This window comes from Nomascus leucogenys, chromosome 4 (genome assembly GCF_006542625.1).
Source record: "Nomascus leucogenys isolate Asia chromosome 4, Asia_NLE_v1, whole genome shotgun sequence".
Lineage (NCBI taxonomy): Eukaryota > Metazoa > Chordata > Mammalia > Primates > Hylobatidae > Nomascus > Nomascus leucogenys.
This window is the reverse complement of record NC_044384.1, coordinates 87,208,497-87,229,538: the sequence shown is the minus strand read 5'-3', so window position 1 is coordinate 87,229,538 and position 21,042 is coordinate 87,208,497. Positions and strand designations below refer to the sequence as shown.

The 21,042-nt window shown below is 58.0% G+C and overlaps 2 protein-coding genes across 4 annotated transcripts; both read left to right on the top strand.

Annotated features, from left to right (window-relative positions):
* The first annotated feature begins 3,646 nt into the window (after window positions 1–3,646).
* Window positions 3,647–8,674, top strand: ACY3 (aminoacylase 3). Of its 2 annotated transcripts, none has more exons than XM_030811354.1 (7): window positions 3,647–3,725; window positions 4,178–4,433; window positions 5,351–5,546; window positions 5,858–5,951; window positions 6,086–6,193; window positions 6,369–6,478; window positions 8,290–8,674. In XM_030811354.1, exons 2-7 carry the CDS (start codon window positions 4,198–4,200, stop codon window positions 8,503–8,505), a joined length of 960 nt encoding a protein of 319 aa, XP_030667214.1. In that variant the 5' UTR covers window positions 3,647–3,725; window positions 4,178–4,197; the 3' UTR covers window positions 8,506–8,674. The 2 variants fall into 2 exon arrangements, with proteins under 2 accessions (XP_030667214.1, XP_030667215.1); XM_030811355.1 differs by lacking the exon at window positions 8,290–8,674 and adding an exon at window positions 7,957–7,990.
* Window positions 8,675–8,764: 90 nt separating this feature from the next.
* On the top strand, window positions 8,765–19,921 carry TBX10 (T-box transcription factor 10). Of its 2 annotated transcripts, XM_030811352.1 has the most exons (10): window positions 8,765–8,976; window positions 11,025–11,154; window positions 11,468–11,794; window positions 15,973–16,240; window positions 16,319–16,420; window positions 16,856–17,027; window positions 18,114–18,269; window positions 18,546–18,613; window positions 18,807–18,901; window positions 19,330–19,921. In XM_030811352.1, the coding sequence occupies exons 3-10, from the start codon at window positions 11,788–11,790 to the stop codon at window positions 19,617–19,619; spliced, it is 1,158 nt and encodes a 385-aa protein (XP_030667212.1). In that variant the 5' UTR covers window positions 8,765–8,976; window positions 11,025–11,154; window positions 11,468–11,787; the 3' UTR covers window positions 19,620–19,921. The 2 variants fall into 2 exon arrangements, with proteins under 2 accessions (XP_030667212.1, XP_030667213.1); XM_030811353.1 differs by lacking the exon at window positions 11,025–11,154.
* The last annotated feature ends 1,121 nt before the right edge of the window (window positions 19,922–21,042 follow it).

The following is a 21,042-nucleotide window of genomic DNA, read 5'->3' as shown; positions in this document are numbered from 1 at the left end:
ATCACGAGATCAGGAGACAGAGACCATCCTGGCTAAGACGGTGAAACCCCTTCTCTACTAAAAATACAAAAAATTAGCCGGGCGCGGTGGCGGGCGCCTGTGGTCCCAGCTACTCAGGAGGCTGAGGCAGGAGAATGGTGTGAACCCAGGAGGCGGGGCTTGCAGTGAGCCGAGATCGCGCCACTGCACTCCAGCCTGGGTGACAGAGCCAGACTGTGTCTCAAAAAAAAAAAAAAAAAAAAAAAAAAGAAAGAATTCCCCAAACTAGTCCCACTGTTGTCTGCCCAGCTCCGGGTTGCCCTTGGCCTGGCCGGAGATGCCTCTCAATCCCCCAGGACACGCAGAGCCAGAGACAGAAACCGAAAGCAGAGGTGCCCTGCGCTGAAGTCTAGAGATCTCACTGCTAGATCCAGAGAATTTACCCTTTCAGTCAACCCACGGGACAAAGTCCACTTTTTTCCCTGAAGGAGCAGCGCCGAACAAAAGCTCCAGGCAGCTGCTTCCTCTGTTTCGGGGGTAGGGCCGAGTGACAGCCCCACGGGCCGCGCAGCAAGCAGAAGATCCCCAGAAGTCCCCCTCAACCCTCTGGGGCCACGTGGGTGAGTTTGCCCGGGGGAGGTGCCCACTGCTTCACCTTAGTGAGCCTCAAGGAGTTAGGATCAGAATCGCAGTAGGCCCCATCTGGGTCGCCAGAGTTTTGTTACCCACACGACGGGTGGGCTCAGTTGCTTGGCGGGTGTCAACTAAAGAGGATTTAACAGGGGATTTTATTTCTTGCAACAAGTGAGGAGAACACCGAGACAGCTCCCAAAGCAGTGTCTCCCCGAGCTGAGGGCTGGGGCAGATTTTATAAGCATAGGGTAATGAGGCGTGATCTGATTGCATCTTGCAATGAGGTGATGCTGGGAGGCAATGATCTAATTGGATGATGACACAGGGGACACCACAGCTCTGACCCCTCTCTGGGTCTCAGTTTCCCCAACTGCAGTGAGGAAATTGGCCCCAGTGATGATGCCCATGACACCACCATCCTCTGCCCTCACTCATGCTGGGGTCTCCATGTGCCCATTTTCAAGCTTGTGCCCGCCCTTTGTTCCTCACTCCCCACAGCTGCCCTTGGCCAGGACTTTCGCAGGGTGGAGCCAAGGCCCAGAGAGGGCACTGAATCTCTCCAGGTCACACAGCCTGTCAGGGAGGTGGGGTCAGAGCCAGGTCACACGTGTGCACACAACACACACACACACACACATGCTCACACACAGGCATACATGCACACACATATGCACACGCTCTCATGTACACATGCACACATGTACACACACAGGCACACAATACTCTCATGCACATGCACACACATATGCACACACATGCTCTCACGCCCACGTGCACACACACACATGCTCTCATGCACACGCACACGTGTACAGATGCACACATGCATGCACACACATTCACACACATGCACACATGCACACACACTGCCGGGACTGGGGGCTGCTGTTTCTGAGAGCTCCTGCATGGGCTCCTGGCCCCCGTCTGTTCCATAAACACTCACTGAAATGCAGAAGCTGGACCCCAGCCAAGGGAAGTGAAACTTTCCAGCACCCCTACTCTGTTCTCCCCAAAGTTGGGGGCCCAGCACCTCGTGGCAGAAAGCACCCTGGTCCCCAGAAGCCCCCAAAACAGCTAGGTCTGCCAAGCAGGCCCTTCCTTCCTGAGAGGCACCACACCAAGTCAGCAGGATCCCAGCCTCTGTGGGGGTAGGGGGGGCCTTCCAACAAAGACCATGGCCTGGGACTCATAAAGCAGCGTGGGGGTCCCTGAGACCCCTACCCCAAGCAAGAAGGGAGCAGACCCAGGCCAACAGGCTCCTCTGCTGACCCCCTCTCCCACCATCTGCCAAGGACTCAGTCAAGTCACCCAACCCCTAGAGCTTCAGTCCACACCTGCAAAATGGAGCCAGTGACAGCTGCCCCCAGGGCTGGGCCGGTTACAGGAGTCGATGGCATGGTATGGCCCCCTAATGGCAGTCTCTGCCCTCCCTTTGCTGAGGCTCCAGGTGCCAGGAGGAGTGGCCCCTGGAGGGGGCTCATAGGGAGCCCCGGCCCGCTGGGGGCTCAGCCTCACACTCCATCCACCCCTCTTGACACCCTGTCAAGGTCCCAGCTGCCCTGATGGGAACCAGGATGACAAATCCCCTGTCTCCACAATCACCATGCTCTGAGCTCACGGAGACCTGGGTGTGGAGGGCAGGAGAGCCCAGGCCACAAAGAGTTGAGTGTGATCTGGGGCAGCTTCCGAGAGGGTGTAACTTAGAGGGTGCTGGCCACCCAGAGCCCCCCAGGCTGGTAGGCCTGGCATCTGGAGCAGGGCTGGACTGGCCCGGGGAGACCCAGTGTGGTGGTAAAGAAGGCCTAGGATCAGATGCCTGGGGGAAGCTCCAGCTCAGGGTCCCAGCACCTGGCATCCAGCAGGCCCTGGCGAAGTGGCTTGCCTCACTCCCCAGTGACTTCTGGACTGGCCTCAGCTCCTCCCAGCAGACAGCTGAGGCTGGTGGGAGGTAGAGGCCCCAGGGCTGAGTGCAGGGGACCTCACCTTCATCCCTCCCCACTTTGCTCTTGAGAGGCAGCAGGAGGGGATGGAGCCAGACTGGACGCCCTGAGTGCCACCTGCAGCCCACCTCTGGGGCTCTGTGTGCCTGTGGGCAGCCCGCCCCAGGGTTCTGTGTGCCACCTGCAGCCCACCTCTAGGGCTCTGTGTCCCCTTGAACAGCAACACCCCCGCCCCTAGGGTTCTGTGTGTCACCTGCAGTCTGCCTCTAGGGCTCTGTGTGACCCGCTTCTAGGGTTCTGTGTGCCCCTGGGCAGACCACCTCTAGGGTTCTGTGTGCCTGTGGGCAGCCGGCCTCTAGGGCTCTGTGTACCCCTGGACAGCCTGCCCCTAGGGCTCTGTGTGCCACCTGCAGCCTGCCCCTAGGGCTCTGTGTGCCACCTGCAGCCTGCCTCTAGGGCTCTGTGTGCCTGCAGACATCTCTCTGAGCCTCAGTTTTCACATCTATAAAATGAGCCTGAGGGTCGTTTCCAAAACAGAGCAAAGTGAGTCATCTGAGTTACACTGTCCTTGAAAATGACCGAAATCCCAGATCAAACATTTTGAAATTTTGCTTAAAGCAACAAAGAGCTGTAAAACTGGGGCTCCACATGGCACCTTTGGGTAAGGGTGACTCGGGAGTGACCACAGCCCTCTGGGGGCTGCAAGGACAGAGGCATGTTGCCAAGGTGGTAAAGGAGGGGCAGCTTGTCATCTTGGTGGCCATCAAGGTGACACGTCTATAGTAACTTTCAATAGCCTGCTCTGGTGGTGACCAAAACCAAGTCACCACCCCACTGCAGGTGAACCTCTTAGTAGTGTTAAGGAAGGTGGCCCCTCTGGGGCCCAGCAGAAGGACGAAGGGCAGGGGCAGGAACTTGCCCGCAGGACCTGGACTCGTTGGGCCATGGCAGCACAAGTAGCAGAGTGGGGCGGGTGGGGCAGGGGCAGTGGAGCAGACCCCAGCACTCCGACCTTTGGCTGCGTGAACCTCAGCCCGTCCCACCCACCCCCTGCTGTCTGCCAGCTTGCCACAGAACTTCCCGTCTGTGGATCTCCAGGCCCATAAATACCAGCCTGTCTGCGAGTTAGACGCCAGTCCTGGTGGCCCAGGAAGCCCAGATCCGCATCAGCAGGTAAGTACCCCCTGCCCTGAGACCCCTGCACCAGCTCGGAGGAGCAAACAGGAGGGGCAGGAAGGCAAGGCTGTTGCCTAGAACCCAGACACTCCAGAGTGAACTCTGGTGACACTTTCAACTCCCCATGCTGTGCCTCAGTTTCCCTGTCTATAAAAAGGAGCGCAGTCCTCTTCCTATAGGGAGTGTGCCTTGGTGAACCCATCTTCCTGAACAGTTGGGCCCCTCTTCTCAATTTAGGAAAAAGAAACTTCTTTTCTCCAAAGGAGCAGGAAAATTGTCTCCTCAGAGAAATGGCCACTGGGGGTGCAGGTGGGACACAGCTGAGACACTCCCAGCCGGCCACACCTCTTGACAGGCAGCTGCCCTGTGGGGTCTCCCACCGCCATCCCTGCTCTGAGCCCGGGTCCCTTGCATCGGGGCCGGGGTCTCCTAAGTATGCCCACTCCCAGGTTCTGCACCCCACACCAGCATGTGCTCACTGCCTGTGCCCCGGGAGCCCCTGCGTCGCGTGGCTGTGACTGGGGGCACACATGGCAACGAGATGTCGGGCATCTACCTGGCCCGGCACTGGCTGCGGGCCCCCGCAGAGCTGCAGAGACCCAGCTTCTCCGCTGTGCCTGTGCTGGCCAACCCGGCAGCCACAGCTGGCTGCCGCCGCTACGTGGACCACGACCTCAACCGCACCTTCACCAGCAGCTTCCTCAAGTGAGTGCTCTTGCTGCCAGGTTGGCCCAGGCAGTTGGGCACCGAGTCCCCACCACAAACCTTCCCTCCAGCCACCAGCAGGGCCCTCCCTGCCTTCACTCCTGCTTCCCCTCAGCCTATGTGGCCCATTCCTCCAAGGGGACAAACCGAACATTTAGAGAAACCGAGATTGATGTTACCTCCTCCAGGAAGCCCTTCCTGACTGCAAGTTGGTTCAGGACCTCTTCTGGGCATCCCAGACCTAGCGCTTCCCTCAGATTAGCACCACAGGCCATGTTTACTGGTCGTGTGCCCTGACCACTGTTCATGCCTCCTTCCAATGAATAGTCACTGAGTCCTATCTCCAGGCCAGGCTCTGGCCAGCTCAGGTGAGAGAATGGGGAATAGGACCAAGGTGTTGGCTTCAAGCTTAATGGGGAGACAGAGGAAGAACCAGGCAACCATAACCCGGGAGGCTAAAGGCAGGGCCGGGGGCTACACAAAGCAGCTAATCTGGCTGAGAGCAGTCGGGAAAGGCTTCCTGGAGGCGATGGTATCTCAGCCAAGCCCCAAAGGCTGAGTAAAAGCTAGCCAGGGGAAGAGAGGTGAGAGGGAGTTTCCAGGGGAGGGCCAAGCACAGCACAGGCCTGGGGGTGAGACCAGCATGGTGCTCAGGCAGCGTGGCTGGAGTGAGGGCATGAGAGGCAGGCAAGTGGGCAGGCAGGCGGGAGGGCGGGCCAGGCTGAGGGCTTGGATTTTACCGGGAAGTGCAGAGCCGAGAGGGCCATGGGCAGGGGTGGACACAGCCACAACGGCTGAAGGGAAAGCCCTCGAGCTGCTCAGAGTGGCTCCTGCAGGGCCCCTGCCCCTTCCCCCTTAAACCACTGAAGACTGACTGAGACTGTGGGGGTCGGTGTCCCCCATTCCCGTCTCCACAGTTCCAGGCCCACCCCGGACGACCCATACGAGGTGACAAGAGCCCGAGAGCTGAACCAGCTGCTGGGGCCCAAGGCCTCGGGCCGGGCGTTTGACTTTGTCCTTGACCTGCACAACACCACGGCCAACGTGGGCACCTGCTTAATCGCGAAGTCCTCCCACGAAGTCTTTGCCATGCACCTGTGCCGCCATCTGCAGGTGGCCCCGGCCCCCAGCACACAGCCCCCCAGAGGGGAGAGGGAGGGAGGGAGGGCAGGTGGGTCAATGCTGGAACCTCCTTTGCTTAGCCCCTCTTCCCCGGGCCTAGTTTCCCCTGGGCTCCAGTCCCTGGGGTCTGCCACTTGCCAGCACTCCAGGCCCCCAGTACCCCCTCCACCACCCTGCCAGAGGGTAGAGGGAGACCTGGCCAAGGAGAGTGGTGCCCTGTGTTTCCTCCACGCAACACCTTCCCATCTCAGTTTCCCTTCCCAAGTAGGCCTGCGCCCCTAACCTGCCTCTCTCGCCCTCAGCTGCAGTACCCCGAGCTGTCCTGCCAGGTCTTCCTGTACCAGCGGTCTGGGGAGGAGAGCTACAACCTGGACTCCGTGGCCAAAAATGGATTGGGTGGGTCGCAGCCTTCCGAGAAGTGGGCGGGGCCAGGAGGGTTGGAGGGGCGGGGCCAGGCACCAAGGGGCGGGGCCTCTTCATGGAGTATACGGGTCCTGCACCTGCCTAACCCCTTGCTTCCTGGTCCCCAGGTCTGGAGCTGGGCCCCCAGCCACAGGGTGTGCTGCGGGCTGACATTTTCTCTAGGATGAGGACCCTGGTGGCCACAGTTCTGGACTTCATCGAACTCTTCAACCAGGGTGAGACCCCGGGGGACTTTCGGGAAACAGGTCTGGGGAAGAGCAGGCCTGGCTCAGGGATTGGGGAGCCAGGCCCACAGGCGGGCTGGGATCTAGCCCTGAGGTCCCCCCACGGCCCAGTCTGTCCCCTAGCCTGGAGGGAGGAATGGGCTCACACACCCAGCCTCCCACACAGGTACGGCCTTTCCTGCCTTTGAGATGGAAGCCTATAGACCCGTGGGCGTCGTGGACTTCCCCCGCACTGAGGCCGGGAACCTGGCAGGCACTGTGCATCCTCAGCTGCAGGTGTGTGTGTGTGTGGTGGGGGGTGATTGCTGGGGCCACAGCCTTGGGGAGGAGGATTGTCAAGGAAAACTGAATCCCAGAGGGTGCAGCCAAACCTCCCACAAGCTCACCAGTATCTTGGGTGGAGGAGCAGGATGGGAGGCTGGGCTCTACCATCCCACTTCCCCTGGCCCTGCTGCCTTCCCTGGAACCCCACACTCAGGCCTAGCACAAGAGGCCACAGTGATCCCCATAGCTCCTGTGGAGGGCATGATGGAGACAACCCTACCCTGGCTGTAAAAGGCAGAGGGAGGGGACGTGGAGCAAGCATGACTCAATTCACCTGCTTGGAGGTGCAAATACAAAACTCTCTTCTGATTTTCAATTGGTTCCTCGAGCATCCCCATGCCTGTTGGCAGTATGTCTCTCTGCAGGCCTTACCTTCCTGAATGTTCCAGGATTGGGCAATCCTGCTTCCACACCTTTCCCTTGGGTTCCTGGGAAGAACCCACTGGCTGCTGCTCTGCTTGCTGCCACAAGGGGTCATTGTTGAATAGGTTCTGGTGCAGTCTTGTGGCCTTTTGTGCCCTGAAGTTTCATTTTGAGGAGTTACCTTCTTACAAATGGAGACAGCACCATCCTGTCCATGTTTAGGGCTAGACGGTCTTAATCCAGCCATGCCTAGCTACCTTGCAGATGTTAAGTCATAACAGTCAATTTGGGTGGCTCCTCCTACAATTTTAAAATTTATTTTATTTTTTATTTTTTATTATTATTTTTTGAGACAGAATCTTGCTTCATCACCCAGGCTGGAGTGCAGTGGTACAATCTCAACTCACTGTGACCTCTGCCTCCTGGGTTCAAGCAATTCTCCTGCCTCAGCCTCCCCAGTAGCTGGGATTACAGGCACTCACCACCACACCCAGCTAATTTTTGTATTTTCAGTAGAGATGGGGTTTCACCATGTTGGCCAGGCTGGTCTCAAACTCCTGACCTCAAGTGATCTGCCCACCTTGACCTCCCAAAGTGCTGAGATTACAGGCCACTGAGATTATGAGCCACTGTGCCTGACCTTATTTATTTATTTATTTATTTGAGACAGAGTCTTGCTCTGTTGCCCAGGCTGGAGTACAGTGGCATAATATTGGCTCAGTGCAACCTCCGCCTCCTGAGTTCAAGTGATTCTCCTGCCTCAACTTCCCAAGTAGCTGGGATTACAGGTGCTCACCACCTCACCTGGCTAATTTTTGTATTTTTAGTAGAGAGAAATTTCACCATGTTGGCCAGGCTGCTCTTGAACTCCTGACCTCATGATCCACCCACCTTGGCCTCCCAAAGTGCTGGGATTACAGGCGTGAGCCACTGCACCCAGCCAAAATTTATTTAATAAAGAATCATATTGTACTTACTGTGTGCCAGACACTGCTTTAAGCACTATTAACCTGTTTAGTCTAAACTTCAGAATGATAGGAGGAGATATTGTAATCCTTATTTTACAGACAAGAAAGCTGAAAAACAGAGGTTAAGTGACTTGCTCACAGTCACACAGCTAGCAAGGATTTGAACTCCAGCTTCCATACCTGTGCCCGTATCCATGAGGGTCCACTTCCACATGGGCACATGCCTCCCCAAGGTGACCTGTGTCTTCATTTCTAGACACACAGCAGACTGGTATCTCACCAGACCTGCCATCATATGGATTAAGGAAGTGAAGCATGGGTGGGAAAGGCCATGAATGAGGGGCATCTTTTGGGTGCCAAGCTGGGGTCGCCCCCCTCTGGGGCCGGGGCAGAGGTGGCCCCAGCAATCTTGGCCTTTGGCTCTCCTCCCAGGACCGAGACTTCCAGCCACTGCAGCCCGGTGCTCCCATCTTCCAGATGTTCAGTGGGGAGGACCTGCTCTATGAGGGGGAGTCCACGGTGTACCCCATGTTCATTAACGAGGCTGCCTACTATGAGAAGGGCGTTGCTTTTGTCCAGACTGAGAAGTTCACATTCACCGTGCCTGCCATGCCCGCGCTGACCCCTGACCCGAGCCCAGCTTCCTAACCCAAGCCACACCTCCCCAACCTCAGTCTTCCCATCTGAACTATGGGTCCTGAGGCACAGCTCTGAGCACAAAGGTCCCTTTTGCCACCTACCATGCACCATGTTCCTTGCCAGGCCTCCCCAACCCCTGGCCTCAGTTTCCCAGTCTATAAAATGGAAGATGTCCAGAGGTCCATGGTTTGTGTCCTCTGTCCTGCACGGCTCCTCTCTGGCTGGGGAAGTGGATGGAGGAAGGGAGGTTGACCACAGGATCTGGGGGAGGTCTGGCAAGTGCAGCCTTGGACACGCAAGTGTCTTGGGGCCAGTGGTGGCTGCCTCTGTGCCCACAGCTGTCCATCCATGCCCGGGGGAGGATTCCAGAGCATAGGAGGAGAACCTGGAGGATTGCTCTGGATCCAGCAGAGAGGCTTCCAGAAGAGGCCACAACCCAGAGGGGGACCCCCAACCCTTCTACAGTCCTGGGGCCAGAGGGTGAGTGTGGGGAGCGCAGAGCCGGGCCCATGTCTGTGCACACATGTGTGTTTGTCTGTGCGTGGCGCCTGCCCTGGGTGCTCTTTGGCGTGTGTGTCTGTGCGTTTCCCACACACACGTGTTTCCAAGAGCCTCAGTTCCTTGGGCGTTCTAAGGGGATCCCTATGTGGCCAGATGTGCATTTTCAAGTGTGTAATGAGCCCGGTGCCCATGGCGGCTCAAGCAGGGAGTCAGGGCTGGGGTAAGGGCCACAGCAGGACAAGGCTGTCCCCATGCAGGGCAGCTTGTCCAACTGCAGAGATGCAGGGAGGAGGTGGCTTGGGTTGGGGCAGAGGGACTTCCCAGCTCTAATTGGGAAGCCACCATTCCCGCCATCCCCAGGACACCGCACACTGATGTCGGGCAAGCTGGCATGAGGCCCACTGCTGAGGGCCCCTCTGTCCTGATGCTGGTACCCTTCAGGGTGTCACGGCAGGACAAATAGTCAGGGCTCCATGCGACCTGGCTGCAGCCTCACTGCCCACACCTGCCTAAGCCTAATGGACTCTTGTTTGACAGCTGGGGCTGCTGGAGTCCAGAGTCCCCTCGCAGTGCCACTCCCCCAGCCCTCTACACCCCCGCCCGGCCCATCCATTTCCCTGGGGCCACGGCTGCCACGCCACCTCCTGGTATTGAGCAGTGAGATGAGAAGGTGTGAAGGATACGGGGGCACCAGGGACAGGCTGGCAGGCAAGATGGATGAAGGGGCAGGGGGCCAGCAGGCGCCTCGGGCAGGCACGGCGGGCCAGCCGGGGAGGGATGTGCAGGGAGGCCTGCCTGTGTGTGTGTGCATGCTGTGTGGTAAGTCCATGTGCACAGAAGCTGTACGTATGTGTACCATGTGGCGAGTCAGCGGGCTCTGAGCTCATCCGTGTGTCTGCGTGCATGCGGGTTAGCATGTCAGTGTGCTCGTGTGTGTGTGCGGGGGAGGGGGTTGTTTCCCATCACACAGATCAACATCGCACACACACACGTATCACGGGCCACTACAATCCCAGCCTGGCCCTCCCCTGGGTGTCTCGGTGAAGGGGAGCCACCAGTACTGGAATGGATCCCCCAACTCCTTCCATCATCCTCCCACTTCCCACCCACCATGCCATGGCCAGGGCAGATGACTACACCTTGTTGTGTAGCCCCAAGGGGCTGCTGGGACCCTCCATCTCACACAGAGCACTCCCATCTTGCCTGGCAGCAGCTCCAGAGCGCTAGCAGCCTTCTCTCACACAGCTGGGCATAGGGTTGGGCCAGGGGCCAGCCCTCCTCCTTTTACATCCCCCAGAGCCAGCCTACCGTCTTTGTGTGGGGTTCCATCCAGCTCTGCAGGCTGAGATCTGAGACACAAGGGATTGAGCCACAGGCATCCCTGAGCTGCAGGGAGGAGGGCCTAGAACGCAGTGCTCAGGGAGAAGCAGCCCTGCCACCCCCCCAGCCCCTCCGTGCCCCCTCTTAGGAATCAAGGCCACTGCCAACCCAGCATCCCCAAGACAGGATCCTGGAGGAGGCATGGGGGGCTCCAGCCAGACGACCCACTCTGTGCCATTCGGCAAGAGTCAAAAGGCCAACGTGCACTCTCAACCAAGGAACTGGCAGCAGCTCAGGGGGACCTCCGGGTTCTGCCTCCCTGCAGAGTGATCCATGTGTCCCCTGAATGCCCAGCACAGGCTGCAGACAGCCTGGAGAGGGTGCCCGGTCAGGCCAGAGAGAACAGACAGACCCACAGGCAGAGTGGACGCCCACTTCTCACCTGGGCCAGCCTCACCGTTTCCACTCATGCCTAGATGGGGCCTCTGTGGGCACCATCAGCCAGGGCAGCGCCCCCAGTTCCAGGAGGGATGGGCGCCAGTTCCAGGAGGGCGCTCTCCAGGTTGGGCTAGACCATCACAGGCAGAAGAGATTATGTGCTTAGGTTAACTGGGGAGACTGAGGCATGGAGACTCTCGGACCTGCCAGTGTTGCTCAGCTCCCTGAGTTCATCCATGTGTCTGTGCATGTGGGTTCACTTGCCACAGGACCTGGGCTTCCCACCACCCAGTCTGGGGCTCCATGCTGACTGCACTCATTGCTGCTGCCCCCTTACGTTTCCTGCTCACACAGCTCCTGAAAATTGCGCATCTGCCGGCCGGCTGGGGCCTGCCTCAGGTCAGGGGTCTGGGTCTTGGTGGGAGGGCACCTCCTCCACCATTCGGCCCGTGATCTGCTGCTCCTACTGTGCCTCCCAACCCCCGGGGCCCCAGCCCCTCCAGTCAGCCAGGCCTGGACCCCTGCAGATGCCCAGCCGTCCTCAAGAACCACCCTCCCACCCCCTCACCCCTGCCACGCCTGGGCGCATCGATCAGGAATGGCTGGGGGGCTCTTAGCTGGGGAAGGGAGGGACCTGAAGAGGGAGGATGAGGAGGGAGGAAGGGGGGCTCTGCAACGTCAGAACCTTCCCACCTGCCCTCCTCCCGCACAGCCTTGGACAGCACAGCCCAAGAGTGGCTTGGAGAAGGGCTCCTGCATGCCCCAGAGCCTGCATCTCGCCTTCGGAGACCAGGGATCCAGCTCGAGTGGGAAGACCACGACCTCGGGACGTGGACGAAGGGCGATCGAGGAGGCAAGGACAGTCCTGCCGAGAGACTACAGCCTGTGTGAGCACCTGAGGGCTGAGCTGAGGTGCCGAGTGGACGAGTGGTGACCACCCCTTCCAGCAGGCAGGGTCCCCTTGGGTGGCAGCTGCAGCCCAGCCCCAGCCAAGCAGAGTTTCTCCAGGAGCCGGACAGCCGCTCTGTCTCCATGGCAGGTAGGCTACGTGAAGCAGAGGTGGCCTCATGGGTCAGGCTCAGGTTCCAGGGTGGGTGGGCAGGGTGGGAACCAAGGCAGCCCTGCTGAACCCAGGTCCTTCACAAGAGGGTGGGGCAGGGGCACCCCAGGCTAAGGTCTGAGATCCCAACGGGACAGGGCTCACGGCTGCCCAAGTGCCATTATGGGAGATGCCAGGGACCAGGCTGTTCCGGGAGATGAGCGACTCACTGGGCACGTGTGAGCTCGGACCTCTCCCTGAGCCCCAGCTCCTTGAGCACCAAAGTTGGGGGCTAGACAAGAAGCCTTAGCTTCCCTTCCAGACTTGATACTCGATGCTTCCGGCAAGCTGTCATCTCTGGGCCTTGAGTGCTGGCTTCTAGAGGGACTGAGCAAAGGACAGGCTCCCTCCCTAGAGTCCCTGAAAGTGTTGAGGGGCAGCACGTTGGCTGCGATGGGCAGCGGGTGAGCCCCTAGAGGACTTGGGAGCCAGTGACCACCGGCAAAGCCTCCAGGCCCAGTGAAATCATGAGCCCCCCACTTGGGACCCATCGCCATGGACCCAGGGCAGGCTGGCATCACCTGGATGACGTACCCGCCCCGGCAGGGCAGCCGGGCGACAAGCAGTTACCCTTCTGATGGACTGGCCACAGGGGCAGGGGGACATCAGCCCATCTATCCATCCTGCCCAGCGTCCTCAAACCTGATGTGACCCATCGCTGTCACAAAGACATCCCCTCCCCCGAGAGGCTGCAGAAATCCCAGGGGCTTTGCACGCAGCTCTCAGGGCTGCTGAGGACGTGGCTATGGCCCTGGGCTCCACATTCTCCCCAGGCACCTACTAAGAGCTCACCCTGGCCAGGTGCTGTCCACCTGGTACCTCAGCAGATGCTATGCCACCATGGGAGCTTCCGTTACCCGCCTGTCTGCCAGTTCTTCCATCTCTCCAACACCCAGCATCCCCCCCCTCTGCTCCAGGCATCCCATAGTCTTACAGTCGTGTAAATATCCCAAAGCCACTCGGGTGGGGACACAGCTGGGAATAAAACCTTGTCCTCTGACTCCCAGCCACTGTGGCTTCCATGACCCTTCCAGCTTCTCAGCCCCTTATGGGGCTGCTATAAAATAATAGTTCTGTTTTTCAGGATTTTTTTTCCATTTAAAACATTTTAATTGTAAAATACACATGACACAATTTACCATCTTAACCTTTTTATTTATTTATTTATTTATTTATTTTGAGACAGAGTCTCGCTCTGTCACCCAGGCTGGAGTGAAGTGGTGCTATCTTGGCTCACTGCAACCTCCACCCCCTTGGGTTCAAGCGACTCTTGTGTCTCAGCCTCCCGAATAGTTGGGATTACAGGCGCCCGCCAGCACTCCTGGCTAATTTTTGTATTTTTAGTAGAGATGGGGTTTGCCAGGATGGCCAGGCTGGTCTCAAACTCCTGACCTCAAGTGACCCACCCGCCTTGGCCTCCCAAAGTGCTGGGATTACAGGCACGAACCACTGCGCCCAGCCCACCTTAACCATTTTTAAATGCACAGTTTTGTGGCATTAATTACATTCACATTGTAAAAAGTAAAGTAGAGGTTCCTCTTCAAAGACTTTCCTGCCATCTAATTAGGAATAAATAATAACTTCTCTTAGAAGCAAAATTTATTCAAAGATCTGTACTAACATTCTTAAATATCTGCTAGCAATAATAAAAAAAATCAATATACTTTATGTTCTTAGCTCCCACAATTTAGCCTAAATATTTGCCCTGGCATGCTTATACTGGTCCAAGCAAACATTAGGTTATAGCCTGTTCCTCCTCCTTATTTGAAGGTGTTTTTACCTTTCTCAGCATTCTACAAGTTACTTCCTCCTTCCTTTGTTCTCTTCTGCCTTTGCCTCTTTTAAAAGTTCTAAGTTGCTAGCCAATCAGAACAAACACACAATGTGAGGTCCCGTTCCAGCCAATGGGAACCGGACACAGCAGTAGGGTGGACACGTCAGGTTATAAATGACCCTGTCTCCTTTGTTCGGTGTACTCTCGTGGCAAAACTGCTTGCGAGTGTACCCTTTCTGCAAAAAGTAAAAAAAATGGCCTTGCTGAGGAAATTAAATTTATGTTCAAGTGCTATTTCTTTACGGCACCAGAAAACAAGCATTTCTAACAACATTGTTGTGCAACCGTCATTAGCATCCATCTCTAGAACATTCTGCATCTTGCAGAACTGATATTCTATCCTTACGAAACAACAACTCTCCATTTCCTCCTCCCCAGCCCCTGGCAACCACCATTCTACTTTCTGTTTCTATGATTTGGCCTCACCAGGTACCGCCTATGAGTAGAATCATATGGTATTTGTCCTTTGGTGTCTGGCTCATTTCGCGTAACAGTGTCTTCAGGACTCATCCATGTTGTAGCATGTGTCAGAACGTTCTTTCCTGTTAAGGCTGGATGGATACTATTCCCTTGCACGGATGGACCCCATTTTGTTCATCCATTCATTCTCCGATGGACACTGGGTTGCTTCCACTTCTTGGCTATTGTGAATAATGCTTATACGAACATGGGTGTGCAAATATCTGTTTGAGTTCCTTCTTTCAATTCTTTCTGGTATAGACCCAGAAGTGGAATTGCTGGATCATATGGTAATTCTAGGCTGGACATGGTGGCTCACACCTGTAACCCCAGCACTTTGGGAGGCTGAGGTGGGCAAATCACCTGAGGTCAGGAGTTCGAGACCAGCCTAGACAACATGGTGAAACCCCGTCTCTAATAAAAATACAAAAATTAGCCAAGTATGATGATGCATGCCTGTAATCCCAGCTACTCAGGAGGCTGAGGCAGGAGAATCTTTTGAACCAGGGAGGCGGAGGTTGCAGTGAGCCGAGATCGTGTCCATCCAGCCTGGGTGACAGAGCAAGACTCCGTCTCAAAAAAAAAAAAAAAGAAAAAAAAATATATATATAGTAATTCTAGTTTTAATTTTTTGAGGAGCTACCATGCTGTTTTCCCCAGCAGCTGCACCATTTTACATTCCCACCAGCAGTGCACAAGAGTTCCAATTTCTTGAGGCCAGGCATACTGGCTCATACCTGTAATCCCAACACTTTAGGAGGCTGAGGTGGGAGGATCACTTGAGCTCAAGAATTCAAGACCAGCCTGGGCAACATAGGGAGATCCCATCTCTACAAAAAAAAAAAAAGTAGCCGTGTGGTGGTGTGCGCCTATAGTCCCAGCTACTTGTAAGGCTGATATGGGAGGATTACTTGAGGCCAGGCGGTCGAGGCTGCAGTGAGCTATGACAGAGCTGCCACTGTACTCCAGCCTGGGCAACAGAGTGAGACCCTGCTTCAAAAAAAAAAAAAAAGGGGGGGGAGTTCTAATTTTTCCATCTCCTTACCAACACTTTCTATTTTCTGGTTTCTTTTCTTTTCTAATAGCCATCTTAATGGGTATAAAATGGTATCTTATTTAGCTAAGATTTTTTTTAATTGGAGGGGTGAAGGGTGACAAAGCATTTGGCCAAGACTTGTGCCAGGATTGCAGATCAAAAGACAAGATGTTTAGAAAAGAGTGCAGAGACCAGAGAAAAAGACGGTAGGATGGGTTTCTGGAGGAAGGCTCTGGGCGGGTTGTCAAGGTCAGGGATAGGTAATTGGTGCTGAATGGGGGGCTCTTCTTGGCTCAGCTCTCCTTCAGCAGCACCGGGAGGCAGGGTCCCACAGAGCTGGGGAAGACCCCGCCCCCTCCCCACACACACACATATCATCTAGAACAGGTGCTGTTTGTGAAGGGCCCCCTGTGCACCAGCCCCTGTGCGTGGTCACTAATCCTCACATCAGCCTTGTGAGGCAGGTATTAAGAACCCCTTCCAACAGATGTGGAAACTGAGGGTCCAGGAGGTGAAACAATTTGCTTGAGGCCACATAGACACAAGATGGCCCAAACATTCTCTGGGGAGCAAGACAGGCCCTGACGCTACCCTCAAGGAGCTTGCTGGCAAAAAAGACTTTAAGTGAGCATTTATCTCACAGAGTGATGCTGAGTGGGGGATCCTGTGAGAACACAGCCCTGGCAGTCAGGGAGGGCTTCCTGGAGGAAGAGGCATGTAGGTGCAGCCTGAAGGATAAGAGCTGGCTGGGTAATGCGTGGGGCCCACACTTCCATCCTCTCTCCACAGCCTTCCTGTCTGCTGGCCTCGGCATACTTGCACCCTCAGAGACCTACCCCCTACCCACAACCAGCTCTGGCTGGGAGCCCCAGCTGGGGTCGCCATTCCCATCAGGCCCTTGCACCAGCTCTACTGGGGCCCAAGCTGTGGCCGAGCCCACTGGGCAGGGCCCCAAGAACCCACGCGTGTCCAGTGTGACGGTTCAGCTGGAGATGAAGCCTCTGTGGGAGGAATTCAACCAGCTGGGCACTGAGATGATCGTCACCAAGGCAGGCAGGTGTGAGCAGCGGGGGCGGGGTGGGGCAGGGGCCAGGGCTGGAGCCGCATCCGGCTGCTGAGCACCTCCCTCCCGCAGGAGGATGTTCCCCCCCTTCCAGGTGAAGATCCTGGGCATGGACTGCCTGGCCGACTACGCCCTGCTCATGGACTTCATCCCCCTGGACGACAAGAGATACAGGTGCGGGGACCGGCCTGGGGCACAGGCTCAGGCCTCAGGTGCTGAGACCAGGAATTAGACCCTTCCTGCACCCCAAGGTGAGGCAGGGGCCTGTCCAAACAATGCCAGGGAGGTCCAGCCTAAGGGCAGGACGACAGACAGGCAACAACAGCCTGAGGGCAGGAGGGAGCCCAGCTCAGGGTACCCAGCAGACTTCCATGGGCTGTGGGCTAGCCTCGGGCAGGCAGAGAGGTTATCCTATCATCCACCAGCCAGATGCAACCACAGAGAGAGAGCTCAGGTCTCAACAGGATTCTCTGAGCCTTGGGTTCCTTAGCAAGGTGCCCATCAGGTGGGGTGAGCAGTGTTGGAGTCAGCAGCAGCCCCTTCACCCCGCCTGTATTGCTCAGGTGTGACTGGTTGGGGCAGCCCTCACTACCTCGCTGTGCTCCCCAGGTATGCCTTCCACAGCTCGGCCTGGCTGGTGGCAGGCAAGGCAGACCCAGCCACACCTGGCCGCGTGCACTTCCACCCTGACTCGCCGGCCAAGGGTGCCCAGTGGATGCGCCAGATTGTGTCCTTCGACAAGCTCAAGCTGACGAACAACCTGCTGGATGACAATGGCCACGTGAGGCCCGGGCCACGGCGGGGACGGAAGGGCCTGGGGTTAGGGTTGTTAGGGCCTTTGGTGGCCAATGGCCTTGGTGCCCAGGACCTCTGCCTGCTGCTGATGGCCAAGGCGGGGCGGGGAGCGGGGGTGGCGAGCTCACCTGGCTGGGGGTGGCACAGCAGGGAGGGTTGTCCAGGCAGGTGGAAAAGGGGGTGTGGGCGGGGGAATGTTCCAGCATGCATTGTCCCCTGTAAGGAGAGGGAGGACAAGGTATGGAACGCCCAGCCTAGGCCGGGCCCGCTTTATGTGCGGACACAGCATCATTGACACTTGATCAAACAGCCAATGATCCCCGCCCTCACAGAGGTCACTTCCTGGGGCAGAGGCAGGGTCCAGAAGACACTGTGTCCAGCGTCTCATATAGGGACAAATGCCAGAGAGAAAGCAGAGGTACGGAAGGGGGGCAGAGAAAGGGTGCCGCTGTTCTCAGGGGGCTCAGGGAGCTGAAGACCTGAAGGAGGTGGGGGATGGAGGGGCCCATGCCCGTCAGAGGAGGCAGCAGGTGCAAAGGCCCTGAGGCCAGAGAATCCTGGGCCGGCAGAATTGCAAGATGCATCCATGGGGCCAGAGTGGAGCCAGGAGGGGAAGCCAACGAGGCGAATGCCTGAGGAGCCGGGCTGACTGCGGGGGACTATGGCTTTTACCGTGTAGGGTGGAAGTCGCTGGAAGGTTAGGAGCAGGGGGCTATGTGATGTGGCTTCCCGGGCAGCTGTGTGGAGAAGGAACAGAGGGGTACGGCAGGGACAGGGAACAGGCCAGGAGGCAACCGAGGAAACCGGTGAACGTGACAGTGGTGGGCCGGCACACAGGCAGTGGGTGGCAGCTGGGAAGTGGGGTGTGAGAGGACATGGAGGAAAGGATCCACGATCCAAAGGGGCCTTTGACACGGAACCGCAGCCTCTCCAGCTCAGACCCTGCACTGCCTTGAAAGGAACAGGGTGGCAGGCCTGGGGTAGGCTCCCGGCTTGGAGGGAAGGACTCCAGCCTCAGGGAGTCCCCTGTAGTCCACCTCACCCCTGTACCCCTGCTCTGTCCCTTCCACAGATCATTCTCAACTCCATGCATCGCTACCAGCCCCGTTTCCACGTGGTCTTCGTGGACCCACGCAAGGACAGTGAGCGCTATGCCCAGGAGAACTTCAAGTCCTTCATCTTCACGGAGACCCAGTTCACAGCCGTGACAGCCTATCAGAACCACAGGGTGGGTGAACCAGCTCGGGAGCACCCGCTGCACGCCCATTTCACAGGGGTGGAGACTGAGCCCTGAGGCTTGCAGCCCTCACTGGCACAGACTACTGCCTTCCCCACTTGCCCTGAGTATCTGCTGTCAGTCAAGGCCCTGCCCGCACTCCTATCAGCTCAGAGTTCCTGGGCCAAGGGGCCCAGGTGCCAGGGCCTCCTGACTGCGGGTTCCCGGGAGGACAAGGTGGCTGAGCCTGGCTCCTGGCCAGCCCACAATGCACTTTGTCTCCCGCAGATCACCCAGCTGAAAATCGCCAGCAACCCTTTTGCCAAGGGCTTTAGAGAGAGTGACCTGGACTCCTGGTACTGTCTGACCCTGACCCTAGCCCCTCACCCCCACCCCAGGCATATCCTAAAGCCTCAGTTCCTGACCGTTGTTTCAGGATCACACCCTCTGACCCATCCTGGGGCCCCACCATCTGCATCTGGCCATGATCCCTGGCCCGGGTTCTTCCCCTTGATCCCCTCCCCCCATTCTTGCTTGCTCTATCTTCAGGCCTATGGCCCCACGGCCCCTGCTCAGTGTCCCAGCCCGGAGTCACAGCAGCCTCAGTCCCTGTGTGCTGAAGGGCACCACAGACAGGGAAAAAGGTAAGGCCCCAGGCCTGCAGACATCATGGGACTAAGGCATACAAGGTGGGCGGGAGGCAAAGGGACAGGACCTCCAGGAAGGGGCTTCAGCAGCTCAGCAAACCCACAGGGCCCCTGTGTTGACACACAGAGGGGGATGCAGACATGCCTAAGACAATATGGGGCTCAGGGCAGAGAGCACAGGCAGGTGGTGCCAGGCAGGCTTCCTGCAGGAGGTGGCTCTCAAGCTGGGCCTTGGAGGACTGGGAAGGGTTTGGACAGAGGGAGAAGGTGAAGAAGAAATTCCAGGCAGAGGGAAAAGCAAAGGCAAAGGCTGAGAGGTAGGTAACTTGGGAAGGAGGAGCAGGAAGGGACCAGGGCAGGCCTGGGATGAGGGATGAGGATGTGATGGGAGGCCCAGAGTCCACTCAGACCATTTCCTCCCTCAGACCCCAACAAAGCTTCAGCTTCCACCTCCAAGACCCCTGCTCGGCTCCATCATCAGCTGCTGCCCCCACCTGAGGCCCTGCTGGCCCCGGCCACCTGCAGGCCTGTCACCTATCAGAGCCTGTACTCTGGGGCCCTGAGCCACCTAGGGATCCCAAGGACCCGACCAGCACCATACTCCCTCCCCAACATCCGGGCTGATAGGGATCAAGGAGGCCTGCCTCTCCCAGCTGGGCTGGGGCTCCTGTCCCCCACTGTGGTGTGCCTGGGGCCTGGCCAGGACTCCCAGTGATGGCAGAAGCCCTGTGGGGAAGCCCTGCTACCCTGGACCTTACACCTGGTGTGGGAATCAGCCTCTGCCCCGCCCCCTCCAGCCCCACCTCTGTCTCAAGGAAAGCAGGGTAGGTGAAAGTCTAGAGAAAGAGGCTACCTGCCCAGGGTCACAGCAAGCCTGGGACTATGGCAAGCTTGGAACCAGGTCTTCTACCTCCCAACCCCAGCAGCCTGAATACTGTGCCCTCTTGCTTTGGGGGTAACTCCCGAAAACCCTGCCTTACCTCTCCCTTCCCCCTAACATTAAACTATTTGGCATGAGTGGTCAGAGCACTTCTGTCCTCGTGGTCAGGGTGGGTGGGGGCCTCAGGAACTCCCAGACCCATCACAGTCCCCACACCAGCCTTGTAGGCATCCCGAAGCTCTGCCCAGTGCCGTCCGCATCCCTGGGAGCACGCAGTAATATTAAAAGTGGTGATTCCAGCCCAGTGGCAGGGCTGCACTTGCCCAGATGAGGATCGAAACTGGCGCTCAGAGAGGCGCGGGACCTGCTCAAGATCACACAGCAGAGCATGGCGGACACCCGCCACCCTACGTTTAAATGCTGTGTGCAAGGCTGGGGTCATCTGGTACCCAAGCCCAGGGTCTGGTGGAAGGGCGCAGAACCACGGTGGTCAGTGACCACAGGCGCCGAGGTAGGAACGGGGGAGGGATTTGGGAATCCGGTCAAGACTGAAGGCAGGAAGGGAGAAGAGCTCTGGACGCTGGGACAAGGAGGTCAAAGGCCTGCGGCTGAAGTCCTACGGAGCCACAGGGGAAGACAAGACTGGGGGCGGCGCGCGCCACCCAGCGGCATCGGGAGGGAGGACCGGAGGGAAGGCTGGGCCGGACGCTCCTCTCGCGCACCGATCGACCTCGGGCTCCTAGAGGGGCGTCCCCGTGGGATCCCAGCTCCGTACATCCTGGAGCCCCTAGGGGAGGGACGGAGCAGCGGGGGCCGGCGGGGCCTCATCAGACACCCCAACGCCAGGACCCAACGGGACCGAGAACGGTCGCCGGGCGCTTCACGGTTCACGCGGTTCCAGGATCTTGGAGGACACAACCGGCAGGTCCTCCAGCTCCGCGCCCATCTCCCTCCCCGCGGCCACGCCCCCGGCCCGGCCCTGCCGGAAGCACAGTCCGCCTGGCCACGCCCCCCGGTCCTTCGTAGCAAAAGCTCCGGTCCAGGCCCCGCCCCGAGCCCGCCGCAGCCTCGATTGCCTACTAGGCCCCGCCGCCCTTTCGCAGTAACGTCCGGGTCCGGCTCCCGCGCAGGCCCCGCCCCGCCGCCCTCCCTCCGTCCCATCCGGGGGACTCAACGCGTCCCACCGAGGCCTCGCCTTCAAGCAGGCCCCGCCCCCTAACAGACCCCGTCCCACCGAGGCCCCGCCTTCAAACAGGCC